Raw genomic sequence first — 25,214 nt, 5'->3', positions numbered from 1 at the left:
CCCACCTCAGGGCTCGTTTGGTTGCAGGCTTTCCCGGGTGGTTCCCCGTGTTTTCCCTGGCCCAGGAAACCCCGGGCCGAATTGGCCCGGGTCAACTTACCGGGCCGTTTGGTTGTACACGGGGGAGAGTTGTCGTTCCCTTCCGCGGCTTTTCCCTGGGAGCGCTATCCACGAGTCTAGAGGTCGGGAACGGAATCCTCTGGCTCGCTCGCTCTCTCTCGCATGCCAGGCGACGGCACGGCGGCGTGTGCAGGCGTTCGGCGCGTCCACTCCGGCGACCACGAGCGAGGCCCCGCTCCCGATAGCTGCGCCTGCACGCTTCTTCCCTCTACTGCCTATCCCCTCGCCGGCGTCCGTCCTTCCCCATCTCCCAAGATCTGCTCCGCTGCAATTCTCATGTCCCGTCCGGCGACGACGACGGCCGGCTGTCGGGATTGACGAAGGTTAACCCCTACTCCTTCTCCCGTCCTTGGTTTGCTTCTCCACTCTGCACTATCCTGCCCTGGATCTGTACATCTTTGTGCTGCTCCAGATCTAGAAATCTAGGAACGTGAGCACCACCTCCTGCACTGATGTTTGGTTTTATATCAATCTAGTGGTAGTCAGTCCTGCTGGTAGTAACTGAACAGCACATAGCACTCCAGAAATATGTGGTCAACTTTGGCCATGATCTGTTATGATAGATTAATAGTTGGGCTCTTCTCGATACAAGTATCTTCTTCAAGATTTCCTAGTAAATGCATGAAAAAAGTGAACTGAACTACTACTTGATAGTGTGATTGTCTGATTGTACTTCTTCCTGACCCCATCTGGCGAAATAAAAAGAAGTGTGAATTATTGTTGTAATGTTGCTCTTTGTTAAGATCAGGTAGGATAATATATTCAGCCATTCTTGCTTTGTTTTGTACATATCAAAGTCATTTTTTGCACTGGCATTATACTTTATATAAGCTCAAAATATAAATGTTATACATCAACTTGGTTCAAGTTGGCTGAGTAAAGTTATTGTCAAGGAAGAAATATAATGATTGTCATCTCACTTGGTTAAAGTTGGCTGGATGTGTTTATTTGTGAAGATCCATTTTATTAGTTCATGCCTTACCTATCCCCCGCACTGATGAGCTGCTGGTCCTGATCTTGCAGGCTGTCGACCGGTTCTTGAGGAAGAAGCTCGACGATTTTGCAGGTATTGCATATCTTATTCTTTATTTTTGGTTACTACTCCCGGAGTACTATATTTTACCTTTTTCTCTTTTTTACCAGTAGTACATGGTAAATTAGTTACAGCAGTAGTTATAGGTAGAGCATGTAGAGGGAGAAAGAGCTTGAAGCTCTGGCACTGTTGCCTGTACAGGCTGCTGATAAATATCCTAAACCCTCAATGGAATTTGCAAGCCTATTTGAACAATGATGCAACCATATTAGTTGTACTTGCAGATATCGATATGTGATTATGTGTACTCTGATAAAGTAATAGACTACTTCATCACAATGCTATTTCTGATTTTTTTGTGTGTATTCTGATAAAGTAATAGCCTATTCCGAAATATCGTAAACCCTCAATGGATTTTTTTTGTGTGGAATGGAATTAGCGTAGATGATGAACTTTTAAGATCTATATCAATGTTACATAATCAGTTTAGATGTTACATTTTCCGCACATCCTTATATAGTGACTACTACAGTTTCCGTGGTAGTTCAGTTACATAGTTATTCCCAAATTTTCATGTGAGGGCGGGGAGGAGTACAATGCTTATTCAGTTATTCCTAATTCTGAATTTGCAAGAAACAAGAGTTAATTAATAAATAATACTGCTCCCCTCCAATTCTGGTTTATCTTCGCGAATATTAGTATGGGCTCAATATTTAAATATCATCTTATCTTTTCACCCGTAGGATTACAGAATTTGCTTGACTGAGCTTGCAAGCGATGTGGTCGTCGAGGAAGGAGAAGTGTCTTTCCATCTCCACAAGGTGAACATTCGCTCCATCTCTCTCCATGTGTTATTCCCTGTTCTTCCTCCGATGGAATGCAGATTCGTTGAAAGGCATCTTGAATGTGAGGATGTACATATGCTAAATAAGGAAGCCGTTATTCTCTGTGAAACACCACCCAAATTTGCCGGCGCTGGATAGGGATGGCGGAGCGGACTCCCTCGGCCAGTACCGGTGGAAGGCGAGGAGGTCTCTAGAAGACGAGAGCATGGACGTGGCGGCCCCTTCGAAGACGAGAGCAGCGGCGGACGGCGGCCAAAGGTGGAGCTGGTAGCGGCGACGCCTTCGACGACGAGAGCAACGGCGGACGGCGGCCAAAGGTGGAGCTGGTAGCGGCGACCCCTCCGACGACGAGCAGACGACGGCTAGAGGTGGTGCTGGTCGCGATGCCCCCTGGGTGTGGTCGGGGCGACCCCTCCGATGGCAAGCAGAGCGGTGGACGGCCATCGACGCCTGGAGGTGGAGCTAGGCGTCGTGGCCGACGTGTGGAGGTGGAGCTAGGCGTGTCGGCTCCTGCAACAGCGAGCAAAGTGGACGGTGGCGAAGATTCGAATTTGAATTTCGAAATCTAGGCCTAATTTGCAGGGTATTCAATGTGTTATGGAAATCCATTTGTAAGCGCGCGCAAAACTTATTTTGGTTCGGAGTATTATTTTTGTCAATATGTAATTACTTCTGATTCATCCAAAATGTAGGTTTTTAATGTCATTTTTAACTACTCCAGAATTATTTACACGTTTTTTGATTTGCTGGAATTGTTTACCAATTGTCTACGTATGCGCTGAAACAATTAAACTCGGTTTCTTTCTCCCTGGGCTGTTTCCGGTGCTTTCCCTCAACTTTCCTGTGCGTCCAAACAACATTAGGGATTGGGCCCAATTTTCCCACGATAGGAGGGGTTCCCGGGTGCACCCCTAAATTCCCTCCAGGGGTCTGATTCCCTGGTTTATTCTCCCCCAACTACCAAACGAGGCCTCAAGGAAAGGTGGGAGTCCCACCTTGGGTAGGACTCCCTCCTTGAGTAGGTTTCCCACATATGGGAGGTTTTAGTGTTGGGGTCTTATTCGAAGACTTGGACTAGAACTCTTGGTGCTTCCACCTATATAATGAGGGGCATAGGAGAGGGGCTGACCACTTCAAGCCTCAGCCTTGGCCGCACCCCTTAGAGGGCCGGCGCCCAACCCCCCTCTCTCCCCAAACCCTAGCGGTCTCTCTCCTCCACCACATCCCGCACGCTTAAGCGAAGCTCCGCCGGATTTCTCCACCACCACCGACACCACGCCGTCGTGCTGTCGGATTCAAGAGGAGCTACTACTTCCGCTGCCCGCCGGAACGGGGAGGTGGACGTCGTCTTCATCAACAACCGAACGTGTGACCGAGTACGGAGGTGCTGCCCGTTCGTGGCGCCGGAACCGATCGTGATCAAGATCTTCTACGCGCTTTTGCAAGCGGCAAGTGAACGTCTACCGGAGCAACAAGAGCCTCATCTTGTAGGCTTTGGAATCTCTTCAAGGGTAAGACTCGATACCCCCTCGTTGCTACCGTCTTCTAGATTGCATCTTGGCTTGGATTGCGTGTTCGCGGTAGGAAAATTTTTGTTTTCTATGCAACCGTTATCCTACAGTGGTATCAGAGCCGTGTCTATGCATAGATGGTTGCACGAGTAGAACACAATGGTTTTGTGGGCGTTGATGCTCTTGTTATCTTTAGTTTGAGTACTTTGCATCTTTGTGGCATAGTGGGATGAAGCGGCCCGGACTAACTTTACATGACCGCGTTCATGAGACTTGTTCCTCGTTCGACATGCAACTTGTATTGCATAAGAGGCTTTGCGGGTGTCTCGTCTCTCCTACTATAATGAAGATTCAATTTACTCTTCTATTGACAACACTAGTATCACCGTTGTGGTTCATGTTCGTAGGTAGATTAGATCTTACTCGAAAACCCTAAACCACGTAAAATATGCAAACCAAATTAGAGACGTCTAACTTGTTTTTGCAGGGTTTGGTGATGTGATATGGCCATGATGTGATGATGAATATGTATGAGATGATCATTATTGTATTGTGGCAACCGGCAGGAGCCTTATGGTTGTCTTTAAATTTCATGTTGAGTAGTATTTCAAAGTAGTTGTAATAGTTGCTACATGAGGTGAACAACCATGAAGACGGCGCCATGAACCTTGACGCTACGCCGACGATGATGGAGATCATGCCCGTTGATGATGGAGATCATGTCCGTGCTTTAGAGATGAAGATCGAAGGCGCAAAGACAAAAGGGCCATATCATATCACATATGAACTGCATGTGATGTTAATCCTTTTATGCATCTTATTTTGCTTAGATCGCGACGGTAGCATTATAAGATGATCCCTCACATTAATATCAAGATAATAAAGTGTTCTCCCCTAAGTATGCACCGTTGTACAGCTCGTCGTTTCGAAGCATCTCGTGATGATCGGATGTGATAGACTCAACGTTCACATACAACGGGTGTAAGCCATGTTGCACACGCGGAATACTTGGGTTTGCTTGACGAGCCTAGCATGTACAGACATGGTCTCGGGACAACGGAAACCGAAAGGTTGAACACGAGTCATATGGATGATATGATCAACATTTTGATGTTCACTATTGAAGCTACATCATCTCACGTGATGATCGGTTTTGGTGTAGTGGATTTGGATCGTGTACCACTTAACAACTATGGGGGATGTTGTATTAAGTGGGAGTTCATTAGTAATTAGATTAAAACATGAACTAATTATCATAAACATAGTCTCGAGTAGTATTTTGAATTAATTTTGTAGTATTGGCATCCGTTTTCTACCATGCGCTATTCTTGTAATTGAGATAGAAATACTGTTAAAATCTGACAAGAAACTTTACGGATTGGTACCGTATTGTTAAAGAATCAAGAATTGATTAAGTCCTATTGCAAACTTTTAGTAAACCTCACATTGTTGATTCAAAGAGCTATGGTTTCAATTAGTACCTAAAGTTATCTTGTCTCCGTGAAACTTGAAGTTCAAATCTGTTTGAAAAGTAAGGAGCTGAAAATTTAGTTTTCGGAAATAATCAAGGTATGAGATATATGTGATATCTAAGACCTTATTGCAAGATGATAGAATATAATTTGGTGAGACTACATGAACTCATAAGTTTTATGGGAATGTACGAAGGTTGAAGACGCAAGGCGTCACAATCCTCCAACTATTGGGGCACTAACGATATTCGCATATCCATGAAGTGACCATCCTTAATATGCACCGTTGCTAAGACTCGTCGTTTCGAAGCATCACGTGATGATCGGGTGTGATAGATTCTACGTGTGCATACAACGGGTGCAAGCTAGATTTGCACATGCAAATACCAAGGTTTAAACTTTATGAGCCTAGCATGTACATACATGGTCTCAGAAAGTTGTCATGAATTAATGGATAAAATTATGAGTGAAATTGTTCATCGTATTACAAAGTTACTAATAGTGAAATCTGGAACACTTGTCATATGATGATTAACTTCAAAATAAGAACCTCAAGGTTATTGGTATTAGACCAACAAACCTAGAAGTTATTGATGTTGAAGTGTTTTTCCGAATAATGAGGAAAGCTAAAAGAGAAACTGCAAAAGATATTTTGGCAAAAAGAAAAGAAAAGACTAGAAAGTCTAGCTCGGTGTATATAAATGATATACATGTTATGGTTGTATTCCTAGTTAAGTCACACTAAGAAATTCTTGGATATTAGTACTATATTGGTTGGTATGAAGTGTCATACAAAACAACGCAATACAAGAATACAATGGCCTAAGTGACTCGACAAGGAATATGATAGGAATGCACGCCTGGAACAAAAATAAAGTGTTATTATGTTCATCGTTGGCATTCTATCTAACCCTTAGAATTTATAATAAAGAACTTAATAATTGTTATTTTGCTCCGGTCAAATGAAAACAATGAGTTGTTTAAATTATGACATTACTCCATGTACGATGGATAAGTTATTATAAATCTTAATGGTGAAACACACATACATAACACTGACGCTAAAATGCTATAAGGCAAATGATTTGAATTCCACTTATTTGTGGAACCGCCATTTAGGTCATGTTGGAAAGGAACGCATGAAGAAACTCCATGCAAATGGATTTTTGGAGTCATTTGATTTTTTGAATCGTTTGGCGCTTGCAAATCTTTTCTAAAAAAGAATGACTAAAATACCGTTCATAGGCCAAGTTTTGAATGGGCAACTAACTTAGTGGAAACATACATGATGATGTATATGGATCACTGGGCATAGTTGTGTGCGGAAGATTCTTATACTTCATGAAAACTTCAAACAATGAATTGAGTATATATATGTGGATATATTCGATAAGGAAGAAGTTTGAAACATTTGAATGGATTCAAATAAATTTCAGCATGAAGTAGAAATCATCGTAATAGAAAAGTCAAATATCTATGATTGGATCATAGTGGAAATATTTGAATTACTAGTTTTAGCGAACATCTAAGAGAGTTATAAAATTGTTCTACAACTCACATTTCTTGGAGTATCATAGTGATGATGAAGTATCCGAGAGATGTATCCAAACCTAGTTGGGTCAATGATGAGATAAAATATTAATGCCATTATATTTTTGTGAATTATGCTTTAGAGACTACCGCTTTACACCGAATAGAGCATCATCATGATCCGTTGAAATGACATCATACGAGTTATGACATGGGTATAAACCCTAATAGTCTTTTCTTAAATTTTGGTATGCATAGCATAAGTAAATAAGTTTACAACCAAAATCGGATGAATGTCTTTGTTGGTTATCCCGAGAATTGAATGGGAATTCTTCCCACAATGGAGACAAAGACAAAAGTGTTTGTCAATGTTTCTTATTTCCAAGAAATTGTTTCTAGCGAAGTTTTTGAGTGGGAGGACAATAGAACTTGATAAGGTTTATGAACCCGAGCATAATGATCGGAGTAGCGCAAAGCATCGGAATTGGTTCCGAAGCGGCCACGACGATCATGGCTCCTATGACTACAAAGTGTTTTAGCCATGGAGATCGAAGTACATATTGAACCTTGTAGGTATGGTTTACTTTGTGATCAAATAAATGATTTGTGGACAAAGGATTGATTTTGAAAAATGATAAACCAACTACAAGCAAAGAAGTTATGATGGGCCCTGACTCCGTTAAAATGGCCATGCACCATGAAATCCATAATAGATGAATACTTTTTGAAAGTAAATGGATCTATAGACTTAGATGAAATACCTTTGAAGAAGCTCGACTTGTTGAAAAATTGTTTACGACAAAGTTCAAAGAGTTGACTACGATAAGATTAAATCTTCCGTAGCAATGCTTATAGTCTATGTGGATTATTCTAGTAATCACTACATATTTCTTTTATGAGATATGCTAGTAGGATGGCAAAATACATTACTTATCAGAAGTATGTATTAAAGATGTATACAAGATACAACCAAGAGTTTTGCTGGTCCGTGGAATACTAGATAGGTATACGAACTTCAATTGGATGAAGTAAGTATTGCGGAGTTGGAATCTTCACCAGATGAAATAGTCAAAGAGTTTTTGATTTCATCATAGACGATGAAGAGGCTTGCATTTGCAAGAAATTAAGTGGGAGCGCTAAGACACATTTATAATACTTTATGTAGGTGACATATAGTTGGTTATAAATGATGTAATTATATACTTGATTAAAAAGGTTTCATTGAGAATTAACTTCAATGAAAGGATATGGATCTGAAACAAATTTAGTGTCAAGATCTATGAAGATAGATTGAAACACATAAATAAGTTTAAGTCAAAGTACATATGATGGATATTGAAGTAGTTCAATATAGAAATATTAAGAAAATGTTCTTGTCATGTGAAGGTTTAACAAGACTTGAGTGTATATCGACACTCAATGAGTAAAAACACATGAGTGATTATAGATCACGAATAATATGTACACAATCGGATATCATGTGCTATAAAGTGTTATGAGCATATACCGAATGATTCATATGATGATCATTGGATCGACAGTAAGAATATCCTTGAGTACTTTAGAAGAACTAAGGATATATATATATATATATTTTTTTTTGTATGAAGAAATGACAAACAAATCGCTGTAAGGTGTTACACCGATATTGGTTTTGTCACATATAAAATATAATTTCAATCTCAAATTAGACTAAGTGTTGTTTAAAAGGTAGCACAATGAGCTAGAAGTTGTCTATGCTAGATTTAGAAGAGTTCTAAATATTGTGACGGATTCTACAAAAGAAGGCAGAGTATGTCATTATTTTGACAATGACAAAGGATGTTAAGTCAAGAGGTTCTTTGAGAACTTGGTGCAGTTCCGACAGAGTCGGAACTTTGAAGCTATATTGTGTGTGACAATATTAGTGACATATTTCGTGACATCGGAATTAAGGTTCCACCGTAAGATCAAACATATTTAATGCCGACTCATTTGGAAATGAGTGATGCGTTGAGACGCAAATGAATTACAAAATACATACGTTTCGAGCGTGTCGATCCGTTGACTAAAAACCTCTCCCGTGAGCAATACATGATAAAGCACCATAAGGCCAAGGTGTTATATCTTTACAAATGTAAACTAGATTATTGACTCTAGTGCAAGTGGGAGATCGAAGGAGATATGCCCTAGAGGCAATAATAAAGTGGTTATTATTTATATCTTTATGTTTATGATAAATGTTTATATATCATGCTATAATTGTATTAACCGAAACATTAGTACATGTGTGATATGTAGACAAACAAAGAGTCCCTAGTATGCCTCTTAACTAGCTTGTTGATTAATGGATGATTAGTTTCATAATCATGAACATTGGATGTTATTAATAACAAGGTTATATCATTGTATGAATGATGTAATGGACACACCCAATTAAGCGTAGCATAAGATCTCGTCATTAAGTTATTTGCTATAAGCTTTCGATACATAGTTACCTAGTCCTTATGACCATGAGATCATGTAAATCACTTATACCGGAAAGGTACTTTGATTACATCAAACGCCACTCGCGTAAATGGGTGGTTATAAAGGTGGGATTAAGTATCCGGAAAGTATGAGTTGAGGCATATGGATCAACAGTGGGATTTGTCCATCCCGATGACGGATAGATATACTCGGGCCCTCTCGGTGGAATGTCGTCTAATGTCTTGCAAGCATATGAATAAGTTCATAAGAGACCACATACCACGGTACGAGTAAAGAGTACTTGTCGAGAGACGAGGATGAACAAGGTATAGAGTGATACCGAAGATCAAACCTCGGACAAGTAAAATATCGCGTGACAAAGGGAATTGGTATCGTATGTGAATGGTTCATTCGATCACTAAAGTCATCGTTGAATATGTGGGAGCCATTATGGATCTCCGGATCCCGCTATTGGTTATTGGTCGGAGTGAGTACTCAACCATGTCCGCATAGTTCACGAACCGTAGGGTGACACACTTAAAGTTGGATGTTGAAATGGTAGAACTTGAATATGGAATGGAGTTCGAATATTTGTTCGGAGTCCCGGATGAGATCCCGGACATCACGAGGAGTTCCGGAATGGTCCGGAGAATAAGATTCATATATAGGAAGTCATATTCCAAGTTTGGAAATGATCCGGTGCATTTATGGCAGGTTCTAGAAGGTTCTAGAAAAGTCCGGAAGAAATCACCATGGAAAGTAGAGTCCCGGAGGGACTCCACCTTGCATGACCAGCCAACCCTAAAGGGGAGGAGTCCAAGGTGGACTCCCCTAGGGTGGCCGGCCAACCCACCTCAAGGAAAGGTGGGAGTCCCACCTTGGGTAGGACTCCCTCCTTGAGTAGGTTTCCCACATATGGGAGGTTTTAGTGTTGGGGTCTTATTCGAAGACTTGGACTAGAACTCTTGGTGCTTCCACCTATATAATGAGGGGCATAGGAGAGGGGCTGACCACTTCAAGCCTCAGCCTTGGCCGCACCCCTTAGAGGGCCGGCGCCCAACCCCCCTCTCTCCCCAAACCCTAGCGGTCTCTCTCCTCCACCACATCCCGCACGCTTAAGCGAAGCTCCGCCGGATTTCTCCACCACCACCGACACCACGCCGTCGTGCTCGTCGGATTCAAGAGGAGCTACTACTTCCGCTGCCCGCTGGAACGGGGAGGTGGACGTCGTCTTCATCAACAACCGAACGTGTGACCGAGTACGGAGGTGCTGCCCGTTCGTGGCGCCGGAACCGATCGTGATCAAGATCTTCTACGCGCTTTTGTAAGCGGCAAGGGAATGTCTACCGCAGCAACAAGAGCCTCATCTTGTAGGCTTTGGAATCTCTTCAAGGGTAAGACTCGATACCCCCTCGTTGCTACCGTCTTCTAGATTGCATCTTGGCTTGGATTGCGTGTTCGCGGTAGGAAATTTTTTGTTTTCTATGCAACCGTTATCCTACAGAGCTCTGATACCAAGATGATACGTGTCGTTGGCCCGATCTTTCACGGTGCACCTCCTCGATCCAATGGATCCGATAACTCTCCCAATCACGTGTGTGATACACGTAACCTGAAGATGGGGAATGCCAATCCGGCGAGCAACTCGACAAAGAACGCCGAACCTCAAGCTGGATAGACACGTCAAGCTCGATAACCCTCGATAGTTCGAGGACCTTCTCGCACGCACGAACGCTCTTGACAGATTCAAGAACCCACACGCCTTTATTGATGGATAACTGGACGAACGTCCGAGACGCCGTCACCCACGCCGATCCCATAGGAACGGTTATAATAAGAACTCCAAGTTCTACATTATTCTGAATCAACTCTAAGCTTCTAAACCCTAGGCCGCACCATCCCCTTATATGAGGGAGAGGTGGCCGACCAGCCCCTATTGGGCCTAACCTAGTTGACTTGGACATGCCCAAGTCAAACAGACACACTTAAAACCCTAATTAGCCCACCACATGACCGGGCTACATTATTTCCTAATAACAATACTATGATAAAATACTGGTACAACCTTAGACTTAATCATCATATCACGGGTTGTCCTAGTGTACCAAGTTGTCTGGATTTTCCTGTTCCTCGCGAATTTTTCCTCTTCCTTGCTGCCGCCACCTCCTCCCCATGAACGAAGGCTTGCTCGATCTTCACCAACAGTATGGCAACGGATTACCCAGTGGTATCCACTCCAAATCGAGAAAAACAACAGCCATCAACAATCAATTTGCAGCGTGATCAACCTAGCGCTCTGATACCAAGATGATATGTGTCGTTGGCCCGATCTTTCACGGTGCACCTCCTCGATCCAATGGATCCGGTAACTCTCCCAATCACGTGTGTGATACACGTAACCTGAAGATGGGGAACGCCAATCCGGCGAGCAACTTGATGAAGAATGCCGAACCTCAAGTTGGATAGACACGCCAAGCTCGATAACCCTCGACAGTTCGAGGACCTTCTCGCACACACGAACGCTCTTGACAGATTCAAGAACTCTCACGCCTTTATTGATGGATAACTCGACGAACGTTCGAGACGCCGTCACCGACGCCGATCCCATAGGAACGGTGATAATAAGAACTTCAAGTTCTACATTATTCTGAATCAACTTTAAGCTTCTAAACCCTAGGCCGCACCATCCCCTTATATGAGGGAGAGGTGGCCGGCCAGCCCCTGTTGGGCCTAACCTAGTAGACTTGGACATGCCCAAGTCAAACAGACACACTCAAAACCCTAATTGGCCCACCACATGACCTGGCTACATTATTTCCTAATAACAATACTATGATAAAATATTCGTATAACCTTGGATTTAATCATCATATCACGGGCTGTCCTAGTGTACAAAGTTGCCTGGATTTTCCTGTTCCTCTTGAATTTTTCCTCTTCCTTGCTGCCGCCACCTCCTCCGCATGAACGAAGGCTTCTTCGATCTTCACCAACAGTATGGCGACGGATTACCCAATGGTATCCACTCCAAATCGAGAAAAACAACAGCCAACAACAATCAATTTGCACCGTGATCAACCTAGCGCTCTGATACCAAGATGATACGTGTCGTTGGCCCGATCTTTCATGGTGCACCTCCTCGATCCAATGGATCCAATAACTCTCACAATCACGTGTGTGATACACGTAACCTGAAGATGGGGACCGCCAATCCGGCGAGCAACTCGACGAAGAACGCCGAACCTCAAGCTGGATAGACATGCCAAGCTCGATAACCCTCGACAGTTCGGGGACCTTCTCGCACGCACGAACGCTCTTGACAGATTCAAGAACTCTCACGCCTTTATTGATGGATAAGTGGACGAACGTCTGAGACGCCTTCAAGTTCTACATTATTCTAAATCAACTCTAACCTTCTAAACCCTAGGCCGCACCATCCCCTTATATGAGGGAGAGGTGGTCGGCCAGCCCCTATTGGGCCTAACCTAGTTGACTTGGACAGGTCCAAGTCAAACAGACACACTGAAAATCCTAATTGGCCCACCACATGATCTGGCTTCATTATTTTCTAATAACAATACTATGATAAAATACTAGTACAATCTTAAACTTAATCATCATATCACGGGTTATCCTAGTGTACCAAGCTGCCTGGATATTCATCATGTTCTTCACTGCCTTGCCGGCAAGGGCTGAGGCGAGGGACATATTGGTGGCCGCCATTGCTCTGCTAAACACCTGAGTTGTGTCCTGTAGGTTCTCAGAGAGCGAGGCTTGAGTATGAGATGGTTTGAAAGAGCACAGCAGAAGGGAGCTATTTAAGGCAGCATAGCAACTACTGTAGCAAGCAAAGGCCGCTAGAAGATTTTCTGGTGTACGACTGGCACGATGGAGAGGGACAGAGAAGGAAATCGGTTGTTGTGCTGCCATTGGTGCAGCGTGAGCCCCATGAGGATCAGATACACTTGTGGCTATGGGTAGCTGGCTATCTCCTTAGACTGAGGTGATTGGTTTATGTTGATGCAATATCGATCTTGATTTTTTTTTCGCGTGTTGTACTAGCACAACAATGTTATTAAGGTGATTTATGATTTTTCTAAAACTAAATTATGTCAACCTGATCAAAGCATATATGAAATTATAAACACATACGTAAACCGCTTTTATGTGCATGGTTTGGGCATACAATGGTGCGAAGTGCAACTAGCTAGTTGGACGAATGTCGGATGTGCAAAATATTCTATGATTTAATTTACTTCCTAATAAAACAAAATGACAGCACCGCAATTACTAGGTAATTGAGTATCTCTATCATGTTTTCCCTTCACAGAAATATTATTTAACCTATAAAAATAGGTAGCAAATCATAAAAAATACAAAATAACTACTAATTCACTATGATGTTTATACCATGCGGACGATGGTTTTTTTTAGAGGTAAGACCTTAGCCCAGCTTTAAATTAATAAAGCCAACAACGGCAGATACAAACGTGCTTACAGACAGCTCAAAGAACCAGACAACACAAGCAAACTAAAGATCGAAACATGAACAACACTTGGGACGCCCACACCACAGCTAGACATCGAGGAGAGCACCGGAAGGCAGCGAGAGCTTGGGGAGGCCACCGGACCATGTCGTCGTCCGCACCCACTAGGCAAAACTAGATCAAACCTCCACCGTCTCCACCTCCGGAAAGGGACCCCTTGTCCCTCGCCCTGGATCGAAGGGCACCGTACCGTCGGGAGGCGGAGGAGTTCCTCCAAGAACACAACGGAAAAGATGGAGCTAGAGTGCCAAAGGGAACGCCATCAGAGACGGCAGGGAGCATCACTGAGACCACCACCATCACCAGAGCACCCACCACATCAAACTGAAGCTGCAGGAAGAAGACGTAGCGAAGAAGAAACGACGGAAGAGGGCACAACCAGCCCCCACGGATGAACATGACCACCATGGCATGGTCGCTCGCTAGCCCAACATCGCTACTGCCGTAAAGGGGAACCCTTTCCCCTTTTGCCAGTCGGACGATGGTTTTTAGACACCCAACTTTAAATAAGTAACATCAAACTTCCAGTGAGGATACATGGTGCCAACGTAGTCAACTTACTACTCCATATTACGGTGCACTGCATTGCGCTACACATTTTAGCCGGTAGTATATAATTGAGAGAATTCCTTAATTAATCTAACGGTTAAAATTGATTGTACGAGTTTTGGACCAGGACTAATAGGCAATTTTTGGATAGAACGGTTCTATAATATGTTAATATTAATCCGAAATCGCCGTGCCATCTGTTTCTGCCCACCGCAGCGTCCTCGCCACCGATTGGGCGGCCCTAATAGCTTACAGATGGAGAAAGTACATGAAGAGACGTGCGGAGGACGGACACGATGGACTCTCGGAGGCCGTGCTACGGTGCACCATGCCGAAATGATGTGGGCAACGTGATGCTGGTTGATATACTGCAGACATGATAGAAACTCAGCGTTGGAGCCATCATGCGCTCGCCGAGGCTCGGCCACACCGACTGCACCTGCGTGCCGAGGCTGAGTGATAGCTGAGTGGTTAGTGGTGACTACGATGTGCCATCGAGCCAACACGCATTTTGAAATTGCTTCAAGGCCTCATTAGAGTAGCGGTCAATGACCGAAGGCGAAGCAAATATATGATCGTTATGATGGAGATGTGACAATTGAGGAAATCATAGCCACATCTACAACAAGGAAAACTACACCACATGTATCCACTTCCAAATATCACTGCCCTCATGGTCAAGGTAGAGACACATGCCGCCGCCACGTGCTGGTCGACATCGGTAGAGTAGAGAGAAGTGGATGAGGAGGTGTTTATAGTAGTAGAACTATGAGCCGCATGAGTGGCTCGCGGAGGAAATTGCAGGAACCAACGACTATAACTGATATTGCTAGACAATTACTCCTTTTACCTATTCCTTTGCACACAGGTATAAATCTAAGATTAAGCTGATTACCGCAAATCTGGTGAGTGGTATCCACGAGGCAACGATGATGTGTCATCCACGTGTTATTATGTAGTGTTTTTTTCAAACTTTTCAAAAACATGAAAGAGATGTTGTAACTGAAACAATATAAAGTAACTAATATGGGAAATTTGAGACAATTTGAATCAGCCATTTGAAAGTTTTATCCCTTTTTGTTAGATTGGCCACATCATCTCTGACTCGTGGTCCCTGTCACCAGATCTACTATTAACGAACTTAATAGAGATTTAGACATATGCGTAACACATTATTACACAAATAATTGTTTGTGCAAAAGAGAACAGGCAAATTGAGTAGTTCTTGCAAGTTGCAACAAAGACATCAATAGTTGGTGGTCTATGCAGTTTATTGTGGCCGATGAGGCGCGTAGTCCATTTGTTTGAAAAACGCAGGTTTTGATCATCGAATTTATAACTTAAATTGGGAACATTATTGTTGGTGAAATATCACATCATAGAATATGTGTGACCAAACTGTACCCTACTACCATAGAGAAAAGCATTAGTACCGTATATAGACTGATTTTAGTCGAATTCGCAAAAAAAAAAGATTGATTGTACTCTCACCCATATGATTCCAAATACAAGTGGCATGCAACCGTCTTTTTTTTTGCCACAAGTTAGGTGCAAGTGCAACATTGCTGTTTCCTTGTTGTCCTTTAACTCTCCTACTATGAAGCAACAGAAAGGAAACTACACATATTTCCTTCTTTTTTAAGAAAAATAACGCCAGTTTTCGAAAATGTTCCTCCTTTAACTCTCACCCCCTTGGTGGGTGTGTAAACTGCTCTCCATTTTGAATTTCCGTTCCACATGTCTCTAGTGTTGCCTACGAAGCAATATGAAAGGAAACTACAAATATTTCCTTCTTTTTTAAGAATAACGCCAATTTTCGAAAACACACACTTTTATTGAAAATAAAATAATAAACCTCGTAAACTTTACTTTTGTTCGTTCAAGTTTGAGCATCCAAGATTGAGATTATTCCCACAGGCTACAGGTCACCTAGAGTTTTGATATCTGCTGCCCGAACGCCACAAAATTTCCAGGCGTATACGACTGAATAAGTTATCCTCTCGAGAAGCAAATGATGACATTGGTTGAATACTTGAAAGAGTGTCGAAATGTTACTGTGATGATCACAAAAATAGCTAGATGTAGGACATGAGAAACAATGTGGACGAACCAAACAATGCTTTTCCACGCATCCTTGTAATTTACATCATGGTAGTGCTACACATCACACCACCCCACAGCTCAGCTGATGCAACAAAAGTCGGTGCCTTACTTTCCGGGCACGAAATTGGTGGCGAATGCCCAAGCATTGTTGCTAACAGGGTCGGCGATATGGTCAGCGAGATTCTCGAGCGGGCCCTTACCGGTAACGATGGCCTGCACAAAGAAGCCGAACATGGAGAACATAGCGAGGCGGCCGTTTTTGAGCTCCTTCACCTTGAGCTCCGCGAATGCCTCGGGATCGTCGGCTAGGCCCAGTGGGTCAAAGCTGCCTCCAGGGTAAAGTGGGTCAACAATCTCACCGAGTGGGCCACCAGCAATGCGGAACCCCTCGACGGCACCCATGAGCACAACTTGGACAGCCCAAATGGCCAGGATACTCTGAGCGTGGACGAGACTAGGGTTGCCAAGATAGTCGAGGCCGCCCTCACTGAAGATTTGGGAGCCGGCCTTGAACCAAACGGCCTCGCCAAACTTGACTCCATTGCGGGCGAGCAACTCAGGAAAGACGCAGCCGAGCGCGCCGAGCATGGCCCACCGAGAGTGGATCACCTCCAGTTCGCGGTTCTTGGCGAAGGTCTCGGGGTCGGCCGAGAGCCCGGCGGTATCCCACCCATAATCACCGGGGAACTCACCTGTCAAGTAGCTTGGGGGCTCGCCGGATAGTGGGCCAAGATAGAGCACACGATCCGCGCCATACCATGGACTGCTCGAGGCAGCTGGTTTTGCCTTCGCCGCGGCCTTGCGCATGGTGACACGAGCCTCGCCGAAGAGAGCCGTGGCGTGCACATTCTTCACCGCCTTACCGGTGAATGCCGAGGAAGAGAGGGACATAGTGGTCGCCACCATTGCGCTGCTAAGACTGGAGTTGTTGTTGTTGTTGTTGTTGTTGTAGAGATGGCTTGAGAGAACTGAACAGAAGGAGTGGGCTATTTAAGGCAGCGTAGAGAGCAGGGCCATCTACCGGTGTAAGCTGACGAGAGGGACAAGAACACCGAAAGAAATCTGTTGTTGCAATGCCATTGGTGCATGGAGAGCCCCAAGGGGATCAGATACACTTGTGGCTATGGCTAGCTGGCAATCTCCTTAGTGCGAGGATTGGATTGTGTTGAGGATTGGAGCATTTAACACTCGATAAGTGTTTTTACCAAACCTTTTTAATGTGGTCCAAAGTTTCTCGTGTCATGTTTTACCAATTGCCCCATAATGCAAACTTTACAGTGCAACCGGCAACACAGATAATGACTGGAATTTGAAAGTGTAATTTACTCAGCAATTCAACTCATTTTTCAATACACCAATTTAAACAAAATACAGTCATTAGTTAACTGGCGGGATATCTCTATCATAATTCATTTAAGAAAAAATATATAATATTTATCTAAAAAACAAGTAGCTAGACGACAAAATGCAGAAAACAAGCATTCTAATCGTGATGCAACCTTATAATAAAGGGAAAAAAAACAAGCAGGTGATATAGTCCCACTTTTTTTTCTTTATCCATTAAGCAATGCAAGTCTCTGTATTCATGTACTTCCCTTATGGAGCTTGCGAACCGCCAATTGGAACGATCAATTTACTTCCATTTCATGTAGCGCCTGCATTTTGCAGTTCGTACATTCCAAATCTGGCCCCAAGTCTATATACATATATGTCAAATTGTTGTTCTACAAGCTACAGGTGATTAAAATGAACCTTCACTTTCCATGGTACGTACATAACTCAGAAGCAATCAAATAAAGATCCAAAAATGTATCTGTCTTGGACTCTTGGTGACCAAAGGAAACGAATACAGACCCAGGAAAAGGGGAACAAATTACATTTTCTTGTGATGATATGCTCTATTTCCTATGTATGTAAATGGTTCTACCAAGTATGGAGTGGAAGATCAGCTGGATTTTGAAGATATTGAAGAAACAATCTCAGCTCTAGCCTTCTCAAGGGCATCCGGTAAGTTCTCTGGCTTCCGACCACCAGCCTGGGCAAAGTTCGGTTTGCCGCCACCACCTCCACCACAAAGTTTGGCTATTCCACCCACGAACTTGCCTGCCTGAATTCCCATTTTTACGACTCCAGGACTGAAGGCGGCGACCAGGCTGACCTTACCTTCTCCTGGACATGAACCTAAAATCACCGCGGCAGGGTCTTGCAGGGCTCCCACGAGATGCTCCGCGGCGCTTTTCAGCCCATCAGCATCCACATCACCCATGTTTTCAACTAAGATCCTACAGGACACAGGTTTTGGTATAAAATGTGAATAAGCACAAAGCACTTGTATATTTTGTTAAAGACCAGACAGACAGTAATGTGATGCATAAGAATGGCAACAGCTGAAGCAAGTACCTGACATTCTGAGGTTCAATTATTGCAGCTTTACTTGCAAGAGTTGCTGCTTTCAGCACTGCAATTTTACTGCGTAGAGATGATACTTCATTTCTGGTTGTTCTTAGCTCTTCAAGAACTGTCTCTACTCTACTGTTGACATCTTCTGCTTTAACCTGAAAAAGTAAGTTACATAGTATAAAGATGTAATGATTCATCCGAAAAATATTTTGAAATATCGATCACACATGCAAGGAAAATTTTAATGGCAAGTCAGCAGACCTTGCTCTTGCACTTTTCGTGACACTACCCACATGGGACAAGGTATTGAATGTAAGTTGTAATGAGCATGAATCATCTAGTCAAGTGATCTACAGATAACTATTTATGTTCAAGACAAGCAAGTTTCTTCCTATTTTATATTAAATTAAACTACCGTGTTAGCTTCGAAATAAAAATGTTATGAACCTTGTACGACCTTGACAGGAGAAAGGTGCCCTGTGAGATTTGAAATACTTTGCTACTAATTCCCAGCTGATTGATGTTTGAATTGAAAATCTGCACATCAACCTAACCTAATGCAGTATGTATATTTCTAACAGATCAACAGAGATGAATGATGCTAAATCCATTTGAACAAGAGACAAAGACCATCAGATGCACATATTGCACTCCTCAGGGCAAATATGGCACATCAAGGAATAGAGCAAATTTGCTCAGTGAGTAGCACCATACCTTAAGTGACGAGCATAAGTGCCGCATATAGTTGTCACGAGAACAAACATACTCAACAAATGCATCACCTGCAACTGCCTCAATCCTTCTGATTCCGGAAGCTATTCCCTGTTCTGAGATTATCCTGAATCCACGAATCTCAGCTGTATTATTGACATGAGTTCCACCACACAGTTCCATCGACACCCCAGGGACCTCTACGACTCTGACCTAACAGAATTGAGGACAAATTTAAACATCCGTCTGTTATGTCATATGACTTTGCAGCCATGTTTCTGTAATATCATAATTTCTAGTGTTGTAGTGCTTTTTAGATACTAACCTGTTCGCCATATTTTTCTCCAAACATAGCAGTGGCACCAGCATTTTTTGCATCTTGCAGAGCCATCACATTTGTCTCAAGATGTGTTGCATTGCTAATCCACTGGTTCACCAGTGATTCAATTTCCAGTAGTTCCTCTTCTGAAAGAGGCCGGTGGAAACTAAAGTCAAATCGGAGACGGTCAAAAGCCACAAGGGATCCCGCCTGTGATGTCTCTGAACCAATGACACTTTTAAGAGCTGACTGTAGTAGATGTGTAGCAGTATGATGAACCTAGACAAAGAAACACAAAGAAGTTAAAGAAGAGAACAGAAATAGAGGTGTTAAAGCAAAAAGTGCAAGATGCAACTGGTAACTTCCTAAACAAGCATTTGCTAATGCCAAACATTTTGTTTCAAGGCACCAGCATCATGTTCCAAAATGCTAACAAAACACCAGATAATTAAAGTAAAAGGGAGTTTATTTGCTCTTACTGATATTAATGTCAGTTATCAGAAACATCTTTGCAGGCAATCAGACATTTTATGGGAATGTGTGCTAAGCAGCTGACACCAAAAATGAGATAACTATCCGAAGCAAATATTCCTTCTTTCTTATTTAAAGCCTGTAGAGGTGCCGAGATGAAATTTGTTGAAGCTCATGAAATTATTACAAACATCTAGTTAACACAAACTTCACATAAATAAAATAACCAATGGAACATTAAAATGCCAGCCACCAAAAACACATGGATGCCCTAATAACAATTAAATATTCATAAAATGCGTGAAAACATAAAAAGACTTGCAGTACCATACCTTGGCTCCCTGCCTCAGTTTTCCATCAACTGCAGCATCAATTTTCTTACCAACCTCGACTGAACCCTGTTTAATAGTGGCTTTGTGAACAAAGATATTTCCCAGGGATTTTTGGACGTCTTTGATTTCTATTACTGCATTTTGTTCTCCACCTTCCTCTTCATAAGCATACAGGAAACCATTATCTCCAATTTGACCACCCGATTCAGCATAGAATGGTGTTCGGTCTAATAGTATTTCCACATCAGAACCTTCTGAAACATTTTCTACTGGGTTTCCATTAATTAAAAGACCTTTAACAACAGCAGTTGCGAAAAGAGATTCATATCCCAAGAACTCTGTATCAGCGATACTTTTGACAATCTCATTCTCATTTCCTACAGAAAGTTTGATAACATTATGAGCTGCCTGAGATTGTTTTCTTTGGTTTTCCATTTCAACATCAAACCCCTTCATATCAACACTAACACCCCGTTCGCTCGCTATTTCAGCTGTAATCTCTACAGGGAAGCCATATGTATCATATAAAAGGAAAACATTTTTCCCAGATAGGCATGGCTTATCTCCGTTATCAGCAGCACTTACTAATGCCTCATCTAAAAGTTCATCTAATAACTTTTCACCTCTTCCCAGAGTCTGTACAAATCGCAGCTCTTCCCTCTGAAGTTCTCCAAGAATCGATTTCCGCCTTGATTTAACATCTGGATCTATCTCACTGCTAAGGCTAATTACTGTCTCAGCTAGTGAGGGTAAAAATGTATCATCAGAGTTTTCATGCCCATCACCTCTCATACCTATCAATCTACCAGTCCGGACTACCCTTCTTATAAGCCTTCGAACAACATATCCTCTCCCAATATTTGAGGGGATAACCCCATCTGATATGAGATAAACAACCGCCCTCATGTGATCACCAATTATCTAGCAAAAGAGAAAATTCCAAAGGTTATGTCTATCCAACGAATTTATCATGAAATAGGGGATTCAGAATTATTCACTTTAAGATTTGTCGTCATAGCATCATCAGCTGTGCTGTAGGAAACCAGCGCCATGCTTGCTGCCTTTTCTATAATTGGGAAAATCAAGTCTGTCTCGTAATTGTTTGGTACCTGTGGTAACAGTTAATCCAAGTTAGACTATTGCTCAAGACAAATAACAATGTTATAAATCATTTGAATAACTGAGAAGCATTACATTTTGAAGAATGCGCGCCATACGCTCAAGCCCCATGCCTGTATCAATGTTCTTTTGTTTCAATGGTTCTAGAGATCCATCATCGTTTTTGTTGTATTGCATGAAGACAAGATTATAGAATTCAATGAATCGACTATCATCATTCAAATCCTGCACAGAACTATATGAACATCACTAATTTCAGTTACTGGAGAACCTCAAACAAAATATCAAATACCTAACATTTAACCACCTATACCACAGAATCTTTCCATACCGCGTTCAATGATCCTCTCTCCGGATGGAAATCATAATACATTTCAGAGCAGGGTCCACAAGGTCCAGTAGCACCGCTAGTCCAAAAGTTATCATCCTCGCCCATCCGTTTTATACGTTCCTTTGGTACACCAACCTTGATAAAATAAGCAGGAAGAAATCTGTTACTATAAGCTTAACCGAATACTAACACAATCCCTGCACTTCTTAATAAAATGAGCAAGTTAAATCCAAAACAACTACTGAGGAATCATAAATTTATTACATGGAATCTCTACTCTCTTTTTGATTAAGTTGAGTTGTTACGGAAACATGCATACTTTTGTTAGTGATCTTAAAGTTTTTTTGTTTGTGAATATATCTCGTCAAGTCTTAGCGGAAGAGGCGAGCATTAACATTGAGACATCATTAAATGTACTACATAATCCATCGTTACGGGAACAGACAACAGAGAAGAAATGCACAACCGCTGAAATATTCAGTTTAGACAACTGACCTCACTGAGCCAAATGGAAAATGCCTCATCGTCATCTTCAAATACACTAATCCACAGTCTTTCTGGGGGCAATCCATACCTAAACAAAGTTCACAAACAGAATGAATGCTAAACAGGCACACATGAAAAAGAATTGCAGGAATACTGTTGTGTGGCACCTCAAAGCATGTCCAAAAGATGCCATACAATTAAGGAAACATTCCACTTTCCGCTGAAGTAGCACACATATTCAACGGTTCCCCCTGGACTATTTTTGTCCACTTAAAACTTTTGAGACTAATACCAGATCATTTCATCCCCACCAGACTGGTTTTGGAGTAGTAGGCTGACATCATTTTCTACAGCATGGTAAGTGTGTCCAACTAATCAACCCATACTGAGCGCAAAGCGGGTAGAAGATGATATTAGCATCCACGTATGATGTCATGGTGGAAAAACCAGCATTGGGAAGTAAAGTGGCCCAGTGCTAGTGTACTACAAGTGGCAGGGGGTTAAGTGGACCATAAAAGTGAAGGGGGCTAACTGCACATCATTGACACCCCAGTGGAGTAAACTGGATTCTTTTTCCTAAAGTAATGCTCAAAATGCAAGTAACATCATTAAGGTAAAATAAGAGCAGTTTAAGAAGCTTGACAAAGTAAATCAATTTGGACAGTACAAAGCTCATATGTGACATAATAAGCCATTTGACATGCGTGAACATCTCTATGTAGCAAGCAGAGACATGGCAATCATTTTCAGATGAACAACTTAAAGTTTACCATCATCGAGATCATGATGCATGTAGAATAAAGGAAATTGTTCATACTCCTTGGTAGTCAGCTCCCATGCCCATTTGATTGCATCCTTCTTGAAGTAATCGCCAAAACTGAAGTTCCCAAGCATCTCAAAGAAGGTTTGATGCCGGGATGTTCGCCCCACATTCTCAATGTCATTTGTTCTTATGCATTTCTGGGAGGTAGTGGCACATGGTACACGCCTAGGTTCCTATAGTAGCAATACAGGGACTTCTTCATGTAGTAAAACAAAAAGGCAAAAGCTGCAATATGGTGTGCATTCACATGATCTAGATACAACAATGAAGTTCCTTCCCTGTTACTGAGAAGGCAACAACTAAAAACTAAACTCAACTATAGACATCAATATTATTATAGACAACAAATAATGATAAGAATTGTGCTCATGGATTGTCTAAACATATGGCCTCTGATATATATAGGAAATTTTCAGGTTTCTATTCCTTGGGATTTTTTCACGTAGAGCTTTCTTGACTTGTTAAACTACAAGAAATTTTCATATGGATTTTTTTTACAAAGGGAATATATTAATATCATGAAGATACCAATTACACCTACCATCTGCAACAAACGCAGTGCCCTAATGGCAATACCGATGACACAGCAAAAAAATAAAATCATATGGACTATTTTGTATGCAGATCGAAAGAAAATATCTGTTGAATCCAATTTTTGCATCGCGTCTATGACAACTATAGCAAACACCTAACATGAAACAACTTCAATTACATGTTTTTGAGATCGGGGATGATCTTGTCATGACATGCAATTCCTGCATTTTCCTATTCCTGCCCTTCCCGAATGGCACGAATCGAACATGCCCTAAACAAAACGAGGCTGCCAGGATTTCAGAAATGATTGGCGCAATGCTGACGTACCTTTCCGAGAAATATCGGCTTGAACTGAAGCATGCCAGCAATGGTGAGGAACACAGTCGGGTCATCGGGCACGAGGGACGAGCTCGGCAGGATCTTGTGGCCACGGGCAGCATAAAAATCAAGGAAACGCCGGCGTATCATGTCCCCGCTCCACTCGTGTGAACTATCTGTACCTGACACCGTTGCGGGATTCGCTACAGGCAGGGAACCCGAGCAGCGCACCACGGGTGTCGCTGACGTCCTCCTCGCCGGCGCCCCTCGACCATGCTGTCGCCGGAGTCCGAGGGAGCGCGGCGCAGGGAAGATGTGTGGGTAGACGGCTGGGATGGTAGCAGAAGAAGCGAGACGGCGCGCCGGGATTAGCATGAGGGCGGCGGGGTGGAAGGAGCAGGCGACGCCGGCAAGGTAAGGCGGGGAGGATAGTAGAAGCCGAGCTCGGGAGTTCAGGGTGATGGTGTGTGGCTGGGCTGGCCCAAAAACCTTATCTTCCATTTCACCAGACAAATATTAGGCCTCTTTTGCAAATAAAAACAAAGACGCTAAATAAATCTCTGCATGTAATAAAAATTCCACCGATTTATTAATAATCATCAACGCTAGTACAAAGATGACCAAAAGTAATAAAAATTACAAATAGGTCATTCGACCACCTAGCGATGGCTACGGACACTAGCGCGAGCCGAAGACGTGCCGCCGTCTGATACGTCTCCGACGTATCGATAATTTCTTATGTTCTATGCCATATTATTGATGATACCTACATATTTTATGCACACTTTATGTCATATTCGTGCATTTTCTGGAACTAACCTATTAACAAGATGCCGAAGTGCCAGTTCTCGTTTTCTGTCGTTTTTGGTTTCGAAATCCTAGTAACGAAATATTCTCGAATTGGACGAAACGAAGACCCGGGGGCCTATTTTGCCACGAACCTTCCGGAAGACCGAAGAGCATACGAAGTGGGGCCACGAGGTGGCGACACCACATGGCGGCGCGGCCAAGGGGGGGCCCGCGCCGCCCTATGGTGTGGGCCCCTCGTCTGGCCCCCGACTCTACCCTTCCGCCTACTTAAAGCCTCCGTCGCGAAACCCCTGATGCGAAAAACCACGATACGGAAAACCTTACTGAGACGCCGCCGCCGATCCCATCTTGGGGATTCGGAGATCTCCTCCGGCACCCTGCCGGGAGGGGATTCATCTCCCGGAG

The 25,214-nt window shown here is 42.9% G+C and overlaps 2 protein-coding genes and 1 long non-coding RNA gene across 3 annotated transcripts; 1 reads left to right on the top strand and 2 right to left on the bottom strand.

Moving 5' to 3' along the window:
* The first annotated feature begins 236 nt into the window (after positions 1 to 236).
* On the top strand, positions 237 to 2,356 carry LOC124674856. Its single transcript, XR_006993087.1, has 3 exons — positions 237 to 443; positions 1,144 to 1,186; positions 1,897 to 2,356. It is a non-coding gene; the product is annotated as an uncharacterized LOC124674856 (long non-coding RNA).
* Positions 2,357 to 16,153: 13,797 nt separating this feature from the next.
* On the bottom strand, positions 16,154 to 17,119 carry LOC124685463 (chlorophyll a-b binding protein of LHCII type 1-like). The gene has a single exon (XM_047219818.1). The coding sequence runs from the start codon at positions 17,059 to 17,061 to the stop codon at positions 16,261 to 16,263; it is 801 nt and encodes a 266-aa protein (XP_047075774.1). The 5' UTR covers positions 17,062 to 17,119; the 3' UTR covers positions 16,154 to 16,260.
* A 708-nt stretch (positions 17,120 to 17,827) lies between these two features.
* LOC124685462 (alanine--tRNA ligase, chloroplastic/mitochondrial-like) lies at positions 17,828 to 24,457 on the bottom strand. Its single transcript, XM_047219816.1, has 11 exons — positions 24,009 to 24,457; positions 23,142 to 23,320; positions 22,334 to 22,412; positions 21,839 to 21,973; positions 21,583 to 21,732; positions 21,387 to 21,497; positions 20,389 to 21,309; positions 19,592 to 19,864; positions 19,270 to 19,479; positions 18,556 to 18,710; positions 17,828 to 18,437 (listed from the first exon to the last, which is right to left on the bottom strand). Exons 1-11 carry the CDS (start codon positions 24,372 to 24,374, stop codon positions 18,101 to 18,103), a joined length of 2,916 nt encoding a protein of 971 aa, XP_047075772.1. The 5' UTR covers positions 24,375 to 24,457; the 3' UTR covers positions 17,828 to 18,100.
* Positions 24,458 to 25,214: the final 757 nt, after the last annotated feature.

Source organism: Lolium rigidum, chromosome 1, assembly GCF_022539505.1.
Source record: "Lolium rigidum isolate FL_2022 chromosome 1, APGP_CSIRO_Lrig_0.1, whole genome shotgun sequence".
NCBI lineage: Eukaryota > Viridiplantae > Streptophyta > Magnoliopsida > Poales > Poaceae > Lolium > Lolium rigidum.
This window is presented reverse-complemented; position numbering and strand designations above follow the sequence as displayed.

Coding starts and splice junctions, on each gene's coding strand:
- LOC124685463 (XM_047219818.1), bottom strand. CDS start 17,061: ATGGTGGCGACCACTATGTCCCTCTCTTCCTCGGCATTCACCGGTAAG.
- LOC124685462 (XM_047219816.1), bottom strand. CDS start 24,374: ATGCTAATCCCGGCGCGCCGTCTCGCTTCTTCTGCTACCATCCCAGCC. Junction 21,974..22,333: donor TTTCCATTTGGCTCAGTGAG/GTCAGTTGTCTA, acceptor TATTTTATCAAG/GTTGGTGTACCAAAGGAACG. Junction 19,480..19,591: donor GAGAAAAATATGGCGAACAG/GTTAGTATCTAA, acceptor CAATTCTGTTAG/GTCAGAGTCGTAGAGGTCCC.